At 37.4% G+C, this 14,280-nt stretch overlaps 2 protein-coding genes across 3 annotated transcripts in view; both read left to right on the forward strand.

Moving 5' to 3' along the window:
• Positions 1 to 390: 390 nt before the first annotated feature.
• Positions 391 to 4,563, forward strand: sostdc1a (sclerostin domain containing 1a). The gene is made up of 2 exons (XM_007232335.3): positions 391 to 736; positions 3,473 to 4,563. Exons 1-2 carry the CDS (start codon positions 490 to 492, stop codon positions 3,907 to 3,909), a joined length of 684 nt encoding a protein of 227 aa, XP_007232397.1. The 5' UTR covers positions 391 to 489; the 3' UTR covers positions 3,910 to 4,563.
• A 3,426-nt stretch (positions 4,564 to 7,989) lies between these two features.
• crppa (CDP-L-ribitol pyrophosphorylase A) overlaps positions 7,990 to 14,280 on the forward strand; it is a 42,700-nt gene continuing 36,409 nt past the window's right edge. Inside the window, exons 1-3 of one of the 2 annotated variants that reach the window (XM_015601044.3) lie at positions 7,990 to 8,645; positions 10,384 to 10,660; positions 13,296 to 13,445. In XM_015601044.3, the coding sequence (XP_015456530.3) occupies positions 8,416 to 8,645; positions 10,384 to 10,660; positions 13,296 to 13,445 (657 nt within the window). In that variant the 5' untranslated portion in view covers positions 7,990 to 8,415. The remainder of the gene's footprint in view (positions 8,646 to 10,383; positions 10,661 to 13,295; positions 13,446 to 14,280) is intronic. The other variant, XM_007232336.4, reaches the window with a different exon arrangement.

The following is a 14,280-nucleotide window of genomic DNA, read 5'->3' on the forward strand; positions in this document are numbered from 1 at the left end:
TCTTGGCACATATTCAGTTGATGATAATGTTTATATTCTTTATAATCTTTACTGGTATAAAAAAGGGAAGAGGTGGGAGATCAGTGAGAAGGAGGTCTTGCTGGACTTGTTTTCTTTTAACACCCTGAAGAAAACTTGATCCCCCTATTTGTCAGTATATAATTGGCAGGGTCAGTTCAGGTGCTGTGAGTATAATAACAATAATCTAATCTGATCACTTTGTGGGAGTACTGACGTCACTCGGATCCCCCCAGACGCACTGTGTGTTCGGACTGAGATGGCTGGGCGTGGAGCTGCACCTGAGCCTGGACCGGAGTCTGAGTCTGGCCGCGGGGTTGAAGGGGGTTGTGGGGTGGAGTAGAGGTGTCTGGGAGGTGGGGAGGAGGGGTGTAGAGGTGTCTGGGTGGAGGAGAGGGAGGGAGGTGGTATAAAAGTATCTGGACAGCTTCATCTGACACAGTGCACAACACGCTGCTCCGCGCTTATATCATGTGCGCGCGCTCCGAGCCCTGCAGCCTCGTGCTGCTAATGTGCGTCCTGCTGCGGAGCGCAGCGTCCCTCAACAACCACAACACGGAGCTGCGCGCGCAGAACGCAGACAGCGCGCACACCACCGCACACAGCAGCCGCAGCACTGAGCCGGAACCTGCCGCAGCCGCAGCCGGGGCCGCTGCGCTAAACCGCGCGCGCAGCGCAGGCAGGGGACTGGAGAACACCGGAGCGCACAGGAGTGATGGTGAGTGGATGAGCACGCGCACAGGGGACAGGGGGTGAGGGGTGAGCTGGAACCGGGGATTATAGAGAGTACACAGAATAAAAGAAGACAGATAAAGAGTCAGAAGAGAATAAAGAAAAAAGGGAAGGACATAGAAAGAAAGAATGGAAGGATGCAAGGACATAAGCAAAAATAAAATGAATAAAGGTGATCAATAACAGTAAAGTTTGACTATAGAAAGTTAAAAACAAAATGAAAAAAGAAAGAAGGACAGATTAAAGGAAAGTGGCTAAATGAAATTATGAAAGAAAGGTTAAATGAAGTGATACAGGTAGTCAGAAAGGGTGGATGAATGAAGGAGATCAATACATGTAAAGTTTACTATAAAAGGTTAAAGGCAGAATTAAAAAAGAAAGATGGACAGAAGAAAGAAAAGTGGCCAAATGGAAAGATGAATGAGAGTAATCCAGTTAGTCAGAAAAGGTGATGAGTAAATGTAAAAAAAAGAAGATATCTCAGAGTACATATTGACTGGAATGTTGAAAAGTTAAAAAAATACAGAAAGACCCGAATGGTGATAAATGGTGGAAGACAGTCAATTAAATGTATTATGAGGAGTGATTGGAAAAAAAAAATAGAAAGGCAGAACAGAAGTCAGAATGGATGAATGAAGATGGTAATTTGGTATGAAGTTTGTGTGTAGAAGGTTAATTAAAGAAAGAATAAATTAAGAAATATAGTAATGTAAGTAATGTAAAACTGGATTATGAAGTGTTAAAAACAAAGCAAGCTAGTTTCTTTAAGTGGAGTGGGGGGGTACAACTTAAAAAAAGACAGGACAGGAAGAAAAGAAGGAAGAAATTCTGGATGGATGAATGAATATGTTGTAATGATGCAAGAAATGATGAATGAAGACAGTAATGGAGATGGATTATGAGGAGAGAGGGGTTAAAAAAAACTGAGACAGACAGACAAAGGGAAGATAGGGCCGATGGAAAGAAAGATAGAAGAAATTAAGTCATAATGGATGAATAAAAATATACTTTAGAATGTTAGTTAATGTAGGTTTTATAAAAGTACGACTGAAGATATATTTATATATATATATATATATATATATATATATATATATATATATATATATATATATATATATATATAGATGTATAATATACATGTATTACTGGGAGCATGATTTGATTTGGTCCCTGTTCATAGTAATATTCCCATTGTTCATTCTATACTGGAATAAGAGTATATTGGTTCTGCTGTACTTAATAAGCTACTATAGCCTCTATAAAAAAGTGAGTTTATACTGTTTATGATAAAAAATATCAAAACATGTCTTTTCTTCCCTTAATTATGTGTTGTGAACTCTCAGATCATTTTATCGTGAAGATGTTGTTTAGTAAAATTGAATTCTTCCATACTGTCACAATCAGTAAGGCACCTTTTCCTGAATGAGCTGCTATAAGAGTGAATGGGCTGATTACACAGTTCTCTGGCACACACCCATGCTGAGCGGCAGAGATGAGAGGGCTCTGCAGACAATATACGCTGAGTGAATCCTGTCAGGCTGGGTGAATGGAGCTGCGGCTCAGTTGCTCAGGAAGTCTCCGGTCAGGGCCGCGTTTGTCTTGAACTCCTGCTACCTGAAGCGGGTAGAAAGAAAGGCTCCTGCGCTCCTCCATTCATCGCAGCCTGTCATGGAGAAGGGGGCTCATTGTTGCTGAGGTGTGTGTGCTGCCCAGTAAAAGGGGCTTGGCTTGGGTTGCACCGTCAGGAGGTGTAGCCTCAAGGCAGAACAATGCTTATAGTATTAGCAGCTGCATCTGCCTAATCCAACAATACGAGCGGCTGAGGCGACATCCGTCGGGCCACTAAAGCATTTCCACTAGGCCAGAGATGTAGGGATGTAGTAGGAACATATCACCTGAGAAGTGTAAAAACTAGATAAGCAACTCTTTTTGAATTGCTGCCACCAATGCATCACCAAGTAGCCAAAGGAAATTGCCACAACCCAAAGTTTGATACACCAGCTAACAGATGCCTGCACTAGCATTTGATCATGGCCAGTTGTGCTGTCTGAGGCTCTGGTCTTTCGATTTTTTTTGGGCTAGTTTCATCGACCCAGAGTCCCCATACTCGCATATCTCATTAATGGGAATACTCTAGTTCTTCTCTATAATATTTTTTCTAAGGAATCAGGAGTGATTCCTCTATGGTATAACTCAAAGAAACTATATGTAGCACATTCAACCATTGCTATGCTGGTGCTATAAATCCATTTTAAAGGCTCTCTATGTTTGGTCCAGACCTTTGGAATTTTTAGTTTGGTCTGAACCAAAATAGAAGGTATAAAAGGAGCAGAGAAATCATGGTCTGGACGGCTGAAACAAAATTTTGTCTGACCAAGAGAATTCTATAGTGTCTTAAGTTTCGATAAAATGCAGTGTGAAACCAAAACTAACCAAATCAAATGTAGATAACACAACAAAAACTTGAACGTTGGTTTGATTCTGGCTCAGGTCTTTTTTAGGCACAAAAATGGCCTCAGAACCATATACAAAAGGTTTTCCACCATATCCTGGCAAAGAACCAGTTAAATATTCAAATATGTTGTCATGGTTCCACATAAAACCACTGCTTTTACAAAAGTATCATTAATTAACCGTTTTTTAAGGTGCAGAAAAAGTCATTTTGAGAAAGAAAAAAAAAACAATCACCTTAAAGGGTTTTCTTTTTTGTTTGTTTCAGATCGAGCCCCACTGGGCTGCAGAGAGTTGCGCTCCACTAAGTACATCTCTGACGGCCAGTGCACCAGCATCAATCCCATTAAAGAGCTAGTGTGTGCTGGAGAGTGCCTCCCAGCCCAGATGCTACCCAACTGGATAGGTGGACACGGCAGGAAGTCCTGGAACCGGAGGAGCAGCTCCAACCAAGACTGGCGCTGCGTCAACGACAAGAGCCGGACCCAGCGCATCCAGCTGCAGTGTCTGGATGGCAGCACCAGAACCTACAAGATTACAGTGGTCACTGGCTGCAAGTGCAAGCGATACTTGAGGCAGCATAACGAATCTGGGAACAAATCAGAGGGCATCTCTCAGCAGTCGCAGCAGATCCACAAACCTAAGAGTAAACGGAAGCACGGGAAAACTAAAGTAAACGGAAACTGGCCTGAGCTGGAGCCCTGAAATTAAGAATGTGGATTACCTCTGAAAGAAGGACTGCACAATGGACAGTTGATGAAGAGCAACAGAGAGGAAGTCACAGTGTCTTTAAGGATGAAGAGGATGAATGACAATCTATGGCTATTACACCTGAAGTGACTGAAACTTCAGACCTAGCCTGGCCTCCAGCAAAATGCCACACCATTACTACTCATGATTTCTAAGACAAAACCACAATGACTACATGCCAGTCTTTGGTATTTGAATATGTCTAAAATATACTCTGATACTGACTGTCTCTCTGTGAGAAATCATATCACTGGCTGTAGTATTATGAATGCCAGATAGTTAAAGTTAAATGTCTCAAGTTTGAGAAAAATGAGATATAGCTATGTGTAAATACAGTCTGTGTAAATAAACAGTATATAAATTTGCAACTTGTAATTACCTGCGCTGCAAAAAAAATGCTATTTGCTATGATATTTCAAATGTGCTATTATCAGGTATATTATATTGATGTAATATATTTTCTATTTTTTAAGATTGTTTTACCTGTTTTATTTACTCGTACATATACATGTTTTAATTTCATACAGGCATTATTGATACATGGTATTGCACTATCCAACGAGACAACAATGTTCATATCCACTGTTTTAGTGTTAAAGTATTAAATCGAATACATCTAATGTTCTGTTGGTTATTTCTCTACCCAGTCTTTTACTGCACACACAAGCTCATCAAATAAGGGCTTTTGGCATTTTACTGTATTGTACTGTACAGAATTCATTTATTTAACAGTAATTATGGGTACAACGATTATAAAAATGCACTATTATATAATTACAAAGAAAGGAAAAGGTTTAGTAGAAGACTACTGATAATAAAACAGGATTAAGGCAAATAAATGTTTAGTCAAGATAGTAGTGAAAATAACGTTTGTTTTATCCAATAATATAGTAGATTTTTCATTATTATTAACATTAATTAAAAAGTTTATCTGACATGCTTAAAATATTTTATTGGGTCAGAAATCTGGACAATTAATTATGAGAATAGTTCACAAATAATTAATAAAGGGTTCAGAACATTAAACTGATGCTGACTGAAAAAAAAACAAGTTTGCTTCTTTTACACTGAAATTACAAACAAGCAATGAAAGTCCATGACACTGGTGTTTTTGGGGAAGCATTAGACTATATTATATTTAATATATGTAGCTTTGCTTTGAATAACAAAATCATACTTCATGCAAAAAGGGAGAAAATATTTAGATTATTTTAAGTGAAGCAGTTCAACACGTCACAGGAAATAGTTAACAGATCACAGGAAAAGATTTGTAATATATGGGGTCTACTAAAGGAAAAGTACTTTTTTCTGTATACTTTTTAACAGGCAGTGAACTAAGCAGGTTGTGATATTTTATTTTATATAAAAAACTTTTACTGAAAGCTGGTGGATGTTGTATTATAATCTAATATTATAATATACAGCATGTTTAATATATTATTTATAAAACAGTTTAGAAACATTTTTAATACAAACAGCCTAAATAGAGGTAACTACGTATATGACACTATATGTCCAAACATTCAGACACCCTTTTTAATAAATGCATTCAGTTAATTTAAGTTGCACCCAGTGCTGACACAGGTTATCAGGTTATCATGACGGGTCACATTTACAAATGTTAGCTGGTCTAAAGTACATGCTCAGGTCGAGGAGGTGAAAAAAGGCCAGGCGGCTTGCTTTTGCTGTTTTTTTCTGAATTAGGTAGGGCTGGCCCGAATAGCGTTTTTTGAGCTCCGGATATTCGGCACTGATTCGAAGCGAATATTCGAATATTCGTTTTTAAAAAAAGAGGTAAAAAAAGAGGTAAAAAAAAAAAAAGAAAATCACGGCCCCCTTAAGACATATTCACCCCGGATTTTTGGTGTTTTTATCCCGGATTTTTGTTTTTCACCCCATATTTTTTCTGTGTTTTTAGCCCAGATTTCTTTGTGTTTTCATCCCGGAATTTCTGCTGCCGCACACGGCGTCTTATCTGCTGCGTAAGAATAAATAAAGAAAATAAATGATGTAATTACTATTATTATTAGAAAAATAACAAACAAAAATAAACCCAAAATGTTGACAAAAATATAGTCTAACGAATAAAAAAAATAAGAAACGAAAAACTCCACAGGACCAAAGAAAATTACTAAGACATGTAATACTGAAAAAAAAAACGGAAAAAACAAATACGCGTCTGGGGATAAAAATTAAACAAACCAAACCACACTCAAAGAAATAAATGTATATATAAACAAAACAAAAGAATGGACAAAAACAACAATCCGTTAAAAAAACTCATTTAAATCCATTAAAAAACTCATTTAAAACAATCACAGGCTTTTTGCGCAGAATAATAAAAGTTTCGGTTAGTTTCAGTTTCAAATCATGAAAACAGCTCACCAAAACCTCAACCTATCCTTTATATTTGACAATATTTGATTAACTTACAGGTCCTTACTTATTTTTATTTAACTGAACTGAGTTGTAAATTATTTATAGCCTCGCGCTGAATTCATCTCCCGCTGCGAAAGAGAGAGAGAGAGAGAGAGAGGCGCAGCGCATTTTGCCTGATTTTAATTAACAGTACATTTGTTGGCTTTAGTAAGTTTAATAACATTAATTTTAGTATACTTGTCAGATCTTATTTATAAAAACTTTTTTTAGAAGACAGAGGTTATTCTGCGCGCAATGCCGCGCCGCTGCGCCAAGCACCACTTTGCGTGCCTGACATTTCAGAGTGCTGGACGAGATTTTAATTCATGAATTAATATATTTAATATTTTAATAAATTTGCCCTGGTGATAAGAAACGAATGCTAACATATAGCTTTATATTTCTGTGTATTTCAAATGTTTTAAGTTTTATGTAATTGACGGGCAGCACCACGCGCCAGATTGACAATGTGCTTTATTTTTCAGATATAAAAGTGAAATTCAGTTAAATAATAGCAAAGTTAACTAAAATAAATTTATGTTCAGTCAAAGTTATTTTCTCTTTTAATTTTCCATTTCAAAACTCCAGCATTTGAGTGAGAATAAGCATCTGTTGAAATTTTTAAACAGCAGAATGCCTAGTTACAGTTATTTAGTCTGTGTACTAAACATAAATATAAATCCTTATAACTGACAGAAATAAATATAACTAATAATAATTTATAGTTACAGTGCAGATTTTTAAGTATATATATTTTTTCATAGTTGATTGCTGAAGGCTCTGGGTGTGGTTTATTTTTATGTGGTAAAGATGTGATGGTATGGAGTATTTTGGAGCGCAGGGTGAGCAATCGCGCTAAGCTTTTTTCCGCCGCCAAGATAGAAACACGCCAGAAATTTACCTCAACACACATCATTTCCAGACCACCACGCCCATCGGTGTTAATATATTCCAAAGTCCAACGCTATTTTAAGGACGCGTGCAAGGCCTAAAAATAGACTGTTGACGGGTGGCAAAGCGCCACGCTACACGCCTTGCGTGGGGTGTATGATAGGGCTCTTTGTCTGTATGCGCAAAGTTAAAAAAAAGTTCATTCAGCTGCTAAAGTAACGTGCAGTAACGGAGTGTCGAAAATGGTAACGGCGTTATAGTTACAGTCATAGTAATTAGTTAGATTACTCCTTACTGAAAAAAGTAACGGCGTTAGTAACGCCGTTTATTTTAACGCCATTACTCCCAACACTGTCGTCTGGATTAAACTCCCGCTCCAGCCAATAACAGTTCAGTTCTGTCCCGCACGCAAGATATTCTGACGGGACCCGCGAGAACAGAAGTGGTTAGAGTGAGGTGGAGCTCTGGAAAGTAGAAAAAAAACGAATATCCGAATACCAAAATTAAAAACCGAATACCTACTCAACGAACGAATATCCGAATACCCGAATATTCGGGTCCAGCCCTAGAATTAGGACCACATATGGAAGTGACTCAAATTTGATTGAAAAAAAAAAAATATCAGATTTGGCATTTTCACAAAGCCATGAAAAAAAATCAGATCTGAGCCACATTGAGCAAAAAATCTGATTTTAGTCACTTTTAGTCGCTTGGTAGTGTGAATGTAGCCTGAATTTTCTCTGGACAGTAGAGAAAGTTACTCCAAAAAAACTGGATAATTCTTTTTATACCCTTCTGTTATGTTTCAGAAGAAAAAATGAATGCGCAGGTGTTACAATATTGTTCTCAAAATAGTGTATGATAAAATGCTGATGCTGAAATTTAAACTTTACCTACACACCAGGGAAAACTGTTGTGAAAAGGACGGCTGTACTCCCAGCCCAGCTATCTACAGTATATTCCCCTCCACTGTCTGCAGCCTGCACTCCTCCGTGATAAAGCTGGAGAAAGCTGGCTAAGCTAAGCTAACGACGGGTCTGGACCTTCGACCGTGATTTACACAAAAACAAGACAATGCTGTGCGGATAAAACACCATCTTACACGCCGCAGACTAGAATAATAGCAAACTGAAACCGCACATCTACGAAAATATGCAGGGCGATACAACCGCATCCGACAGGCCTTGCGATCCGAGGTGTTTCCTGAACTCGGCGGGCGGACAAGATGAGGGGAACACGGGGCAAGGCGCGGTGGATTTTCCGGTCGCTGTGGTCCTTCCAGCCGCTGGCTGTGGGGAACGAATGGGCTTAACAACACCGAAACAATTCTGCACCTTTCTTAACAGACCGCTGATCAGCTACACCATTGAAAGCTTCGAGAAGTAAGTCAGACTAAAGTCCTAACTTAGCTAATAACTGAGCTGTGGCAGTTTCCCTTTCATTTTAACGGGGAAGGCTTAGTGGGAGGGTAGGAAATCTCAGTTGGTGTAACAGTTACAGGAACTTCAGTTGCAGATATAGCAAGCATAGCTACTTTTAACTCTTGTATAAACCTGATAAAATAGGCAGCCGGTTTAACTACCTCTTCTACAAAGTAAGCTAGTACTATTGACAGTATCTCTCCCAGATAAAGACACAAAAATATGTTTCTGTAAATTAAGAGACCAGTTAAGTTTCTGAATCAGTTTCTCTGATTTTGCTATTTATATGTATTTATATGAGTGAAATGAACATTGTTATTTTATTCTATAAACTGCGGGCAACATTTTTTCCAAATTCTAAATAAAAATATTGTCATTTAGAGCATGTATTTGCAGAAAATGATAAATGGCTGAAGTAACAAAAATATGCACAGTTTTTAGACGTCATATAATGCAAAGAAAACAAGTTCATATTCATAAGGTTTTAAGATTTCAGAAATGAATATTTGGTGGAGTAACTGTTTTTTAATCACAGTTTTCATGCATCTTGTCATGTTCTCCCCCACCAGTCTAACACACTGCTTTTGGATAACTTTGTCACTCCTGGTGCAAGAAATCAAGCAATTCGGCTTGGTTTGATGGCGTGTGATCATCCATTTTCCTCTTGATTATATTCCAGAGGTGTTTCACGATTTGGTAAAATCAAAGAAACTCATACATTTTAAGTGGTCTCTTTTTTTCCTTCCAGTGCTGTAATATGTCAGATCTGCTCCATAAGAATGTCCTGAACCAGACACACTCAATTTTCAATGTTTGTTTACTTCATTTGTATTATTTTCTATATTGTTCATTAATTTGGAAGATTAAATAAACACATGCAATTTGGTAATTGGGAAAAAAAATCAAGGTAAGCCAGAAAATGTTTTTTATTTTAGATACTTTAAAGTTGGCACCCTCTTGGAATGGTATGACTTCTCAGAGGTGCTGAGCACTTGTTGGCTGCTGTTCAGTTTGAGGTCCAACTCATCCCAAACCACAAATCAGCTGGGTTTAGGTCGGGTGATTGTAGAAGCCAAACACTTATTTGTATCATCCGTAATTCCATATGTGTATGCACACTGTATATCGCCAAGATATTCAGGCTTAACTCACCATAACTATACCAGATTACTCTTCTGCCAGACCTGGTTTTGAAAAAATAAAACAATGTTATCAGAATTATTTTAAATATACCTAATGTTTTAAACCGATACTTACTGACATATTTATTGAATGCCGGAAAAGGACCAAGTAACACTAGCCGCACGACTATAACTGGCCGACACTGGCCACGCTACTTTAAAATACTTTATTTTTATATATTTGCGTTGGTTTTAAAATAATAAAGTTTTAGAGGAGTGTCTAGTCTCTTTGTTAGTTATAAATGTGTATGTTGACATCAGCATTGGCCGATATGTACACGTGTATTATTGGATATTGGCACTGGCCCAAAATTTCCAGAATCAGTTAATCACTATTGTTGTTTCGTATTCATCAAAACCATGTTAATTGGCTATTATATGTGATATTCAATACAAAACTTATTTATTATACCTTATAACTTATTTATAATCTGCTGTTATTTTGGTGCATTGTATGATGTCCATGAATTTAGTTTTAACTATAGAACTAAACAGAATTGCTTGTTTTCTTCCTGTAGGATTTCCTGGATTAAGACCATTGTGGTTGTGGTTGCTAAGGAGAGCCATGAACTGATGCTCCACATAGTAAAAACATTTCGTCACACAAAAGTAAAGGTGGTTGAAGGGGGAACTTCAAGACATAGGTCCATCTTCAATGGTCTTCAAGTTTTAACTGAGAGCACAGAGGGATCCTCACTCCCTAGACCAAAAGTGGTCATCATCCACGACGCTGTGCGGCCTTTTGTGGAAGAAGACTTTCTTCTCAAAATTACTCTGGCTGCCAAAGAGCAAGGGGTTAGTATGTTCTTTGTTTAGCAAATTCCATGTTTTGTCTGTGCTTGCTTTGTTGGTGCCACATCCAGTACATTGCAAAAGTATTAGACTATCTGAAAAAAAATCATACATGAAGGTGTTAGTCAAAGCAGTAAGTATTTCTGTTTTTTTTTTTTATCTTACATTGGAATAAATACAAATACAAGAAGAGCCCATGAGGTTTCTTGTTTTGTCTGGTCATTACAGAGAGTACACTTAAAGAGAGTAGAGACAGTAAAGCATTTAGCACTTATGTTATGCTCCAATGTCTTTTCTCAATGCTTATAGAAATTTGGCACATATGATACCAAGTGATGAAGTGTTTAGGTGTTATTTTGCAAACACATATTAAAGAGTATGGGGTCATTGTTTCCATTTCCGCCAAAATGTTTTACTCTTTTATTTGGGATAGGTCCTTCGGGCCAGGGTAGTCTAGTACCATTACCCTGTTCTTTTTTTTTAGACATGTAATATGTGCTGCATGTGATTTTGCATTGTCTTGGTAAAAATACATATCCATGCCTGAAAAATATGTAATTTTGAAGTTGATCTTGTTATTTTGCAATAATGCTGCCATCACAGAAGTGTAGTGACACAACCTAATACTATGACAGACCTTAAATTTTGGGGTTTTCAGTCTTTGGTTTTGAGCACGTAGTATCTGTTTCTTTAAAAAATCCCAGAGCCCAGAGAAGTCAAAGTAAAAAGTTTGTGCAATTGCAATTTGGGAATGTAACTTTGAATTGTAGTGCTTGACAAAGATAAATATTAATGTTTTAAATGAAATTGAAAGAACTCTTAAACTTCTGTGTTGACTAGACAAAACATGAAACATCTTGGTTTTATACAGCTCTTGACTGCATGAGGTTTACAGTACTGCACATGGCACAGCAATTTTAGTGTTCATGCTGTGTTTTGAATGTCTCACGGTTTATTCAGTCGTTGATGAAGCCTATCAAGCTAAAATGCATTGTTAATGGGCATGCTTCAGTTAAAATCCTTTGTAATCTATACTAGATGCTTAATACACATCTGGACGACTGGGTATTTGTGTGTGCTGTGGCCGAGTGAGACACTCGCAGTGCGATTATCCATGTGACTGGCTGTGACCACACACTGTTTGTTAGTGGAATCTCTCAGTACTGGCTTTTAATCAGAGTGCACAATAAAGTGGCTTTGTTTCAAAATGCCACAAAAATGTTGAAACTGTGTAGGTGTTTGTGTCATAGATTAGTTCTAAAATTGGAATTTGACGCAGTGCTTATTGAGATGAGTGCTTAGGGGGATTGTTTCTGGAACAAGCCGTATTCCCATTGGCATTGGATCAAATTTAGGAGTGTAGTAAAAGCTGACCATTCAGGTCCAGGAATAAGAGATTATTACAGGTTACTACACTCTCTGGGTGAAGGTAAGAGTGAAGCATGAAGGACTGTGCTTGCCTGTCTATTTCAGATTTAGTATCTCATAGCCAGTTTCCAGCTGGCCTTCATTATCTCCTCATTACTCCTGATTATAAAGGAATGTCAGTTTGACTGTATAAGCAGCTATTAAACTGTGCAGAGCTTGAACAGCATATACACCACCCAAAACACACTGTTTACTCACTCATCAGCATAATCAGAAATCCAGTGAAATATGGCCAGCCTAGCATGCTTCTTGGATGGTTTGTTTTATCTGTGATTTAGAAGGATCTACACTTAAAAGTCCTGCTTAACCCTAAAATAATCAGCCTTGATGCTTCTTGTTTATGTTATTTATTTATTGTTAATCAAGAGTTTTTGTTTTAGTGATAAATAAGAAGTCAAACTCCAGGATATATCACTAGCTTTGAAGAACTTTGTCAAGCACCGCAATACACTTACATTCAAAAATGCTACTCAAATATTTAGTGTGCAAAAAATATTAACTATGTCCAGAAGCAGTGTCAGCTTCTCTGGCCTCAGAAATGTCTGGGAATGACCATCACAAGTGTGTATTGTGGTCAGACAAATCAGTGGTCAGGCAAATCAGTATTCCAGATCTTTCCAACTGAAAGGATCACTTCTGTGATAGAGTTTTAATGCTGAAAATACAGTGAGTTCCTACAGAAATTATGCTGTTTTCAAGACACAGATTTTTCCATGGACGTCAATGCATTTTCAGCAAGACAGTGCACAACCTTATGCTGCATACATTACGAAGCCTTGGCTGCAGAAGAAGATGGTATGGGTAGTGGAATGTATAATGTTGCCTTAAGACACCTTGAGACATGATTGCAGCAAGAATGGGACAAAATAATGCCTGAATCATTTACTTGCTTGGTGCTCTCAGTGTCCAAACATTTTTAAGTGTTGTGAGAAGGAGTGGCAACATTACAAAGTGGTAGAAATGCTTTGCCGTTCCAACAATTTTGGCCTGAAATGATAAAACATACAAATATCTTGTGCTTTAACTATCTGCAATCAAAAAAATATAAGAAACACTGTTCTTTTTTGTTTTTACTGTCTCAGAATTTTCTTATATAGGGTTATGAACAGAAACATAAATTTAGCAACGAATAGACACGAGTGTATAGTAAATTTAGTTTTATGCTATTGAGAGAATCTGAGAATGATGGAAATGTGAACTCTTTTGTCAGGCTGTAGGAGCCATCCGTCCTCTGGTGTCAACTGTGATTGCCACTACCTCAGAAAGCTACTTGGACCATTCTTTGGAGAGAGCGAAGTACAGAGCCAGTGAAATGCCACAGGGCTTTCTCTTTGACATCATCCATCAGGCCTACCAGCTGGTAAGAGAAGTGCCTTCCTTACATCACCAGATTTCAGAAAAGGTTTTTGACTGATTGATTCTAGTATATGCTGTTATGCTGGAACATAACATGATATACAGATTTTAGTACTAACCATAACTTTGAAACTGAGTCTTGTCTTATTATTTTATTTCTCGTGTAGGAGTTAATGGAATGGTTTCTGACAGAAAATATGACATTCTGCTTAGTAGACAGTAGGTTTGCAAAGTAATAGATTCAGTAGATTCTGATATTGGCAGGGCTCAATATAAATGCTGCGTAAAAGGTGTTTTTTAAATTGTAAAAAAACAACAAAACAATTTACAATTGCATTCTATTGTTTTGTCTGTTTGCCTTCTTATGACTTTGTGTTGGGCATTATGACATTTTCCTGAAAGTAAAAAGCAAATCTGAGATGATCATTTAGGAGGCTCATTTCACCTATGAATGCAAGATTTAGAATTAGGTGCATTTGGACCCTATATATAGACATTAATAATATCTGATTTGGCAACCATTTCTACTTTTAAAAAATGTTTTGCAATGGTCCTTAAAGGGTGCAGTAGACTATGTTTGTTATAGAGATTGCAGTCATCTGTCATCATATCAACATAACACATCATGAATTCTCAAGAAATATGAGATAAAAGATTTATCTTCAATTCTGAGAAGTAAAGTGTGAACTCTGTACATTTTGTTCAGCACACGAAGAGCTGAACTGTGAGTGCTATAAGAAAAAAAGCACAGTAATGCAATGTATATAGTGTGGGAGTTCAAGACTGGGTTTATTTATACTATATTTATACATTTAGTATAATTAATGTTTATACAACAT

This window comes from Astyanax mexicanus, chromosome 18 (genome assembly GCF_023375975.1).
Source record: "Astyanax mexicanus isolate ESR-SI-001 chromosome 18, AstMex3_surface, whole genome shotgun sequence".
In the NCBI taxonomy this organism is placed as follows: Eukaryota; Metazoa; Chordata; class Actinopteri; order Characiformes; family Acestrorhamphidae; genus Astyanax; species Astyanax mexicanus.

Excerpts from the sequence above, each read along its gene's own strand:
- sostdc1a (XM_007232335.3), top strand. The coding sequence starts at position 490 with ATGTGCGCGCGCTCCGAGCCCTGCAGCCTCGTGCTGCTAATGTGCGTC. Across the intron at positions 737-3,472 it reads CGGAGCGCACAGGAGTGATG|ATCGAGCCCCACTGGGCTGC; the intron begins GTGAGTGGATGA and ends TGTTTGTTTCAG.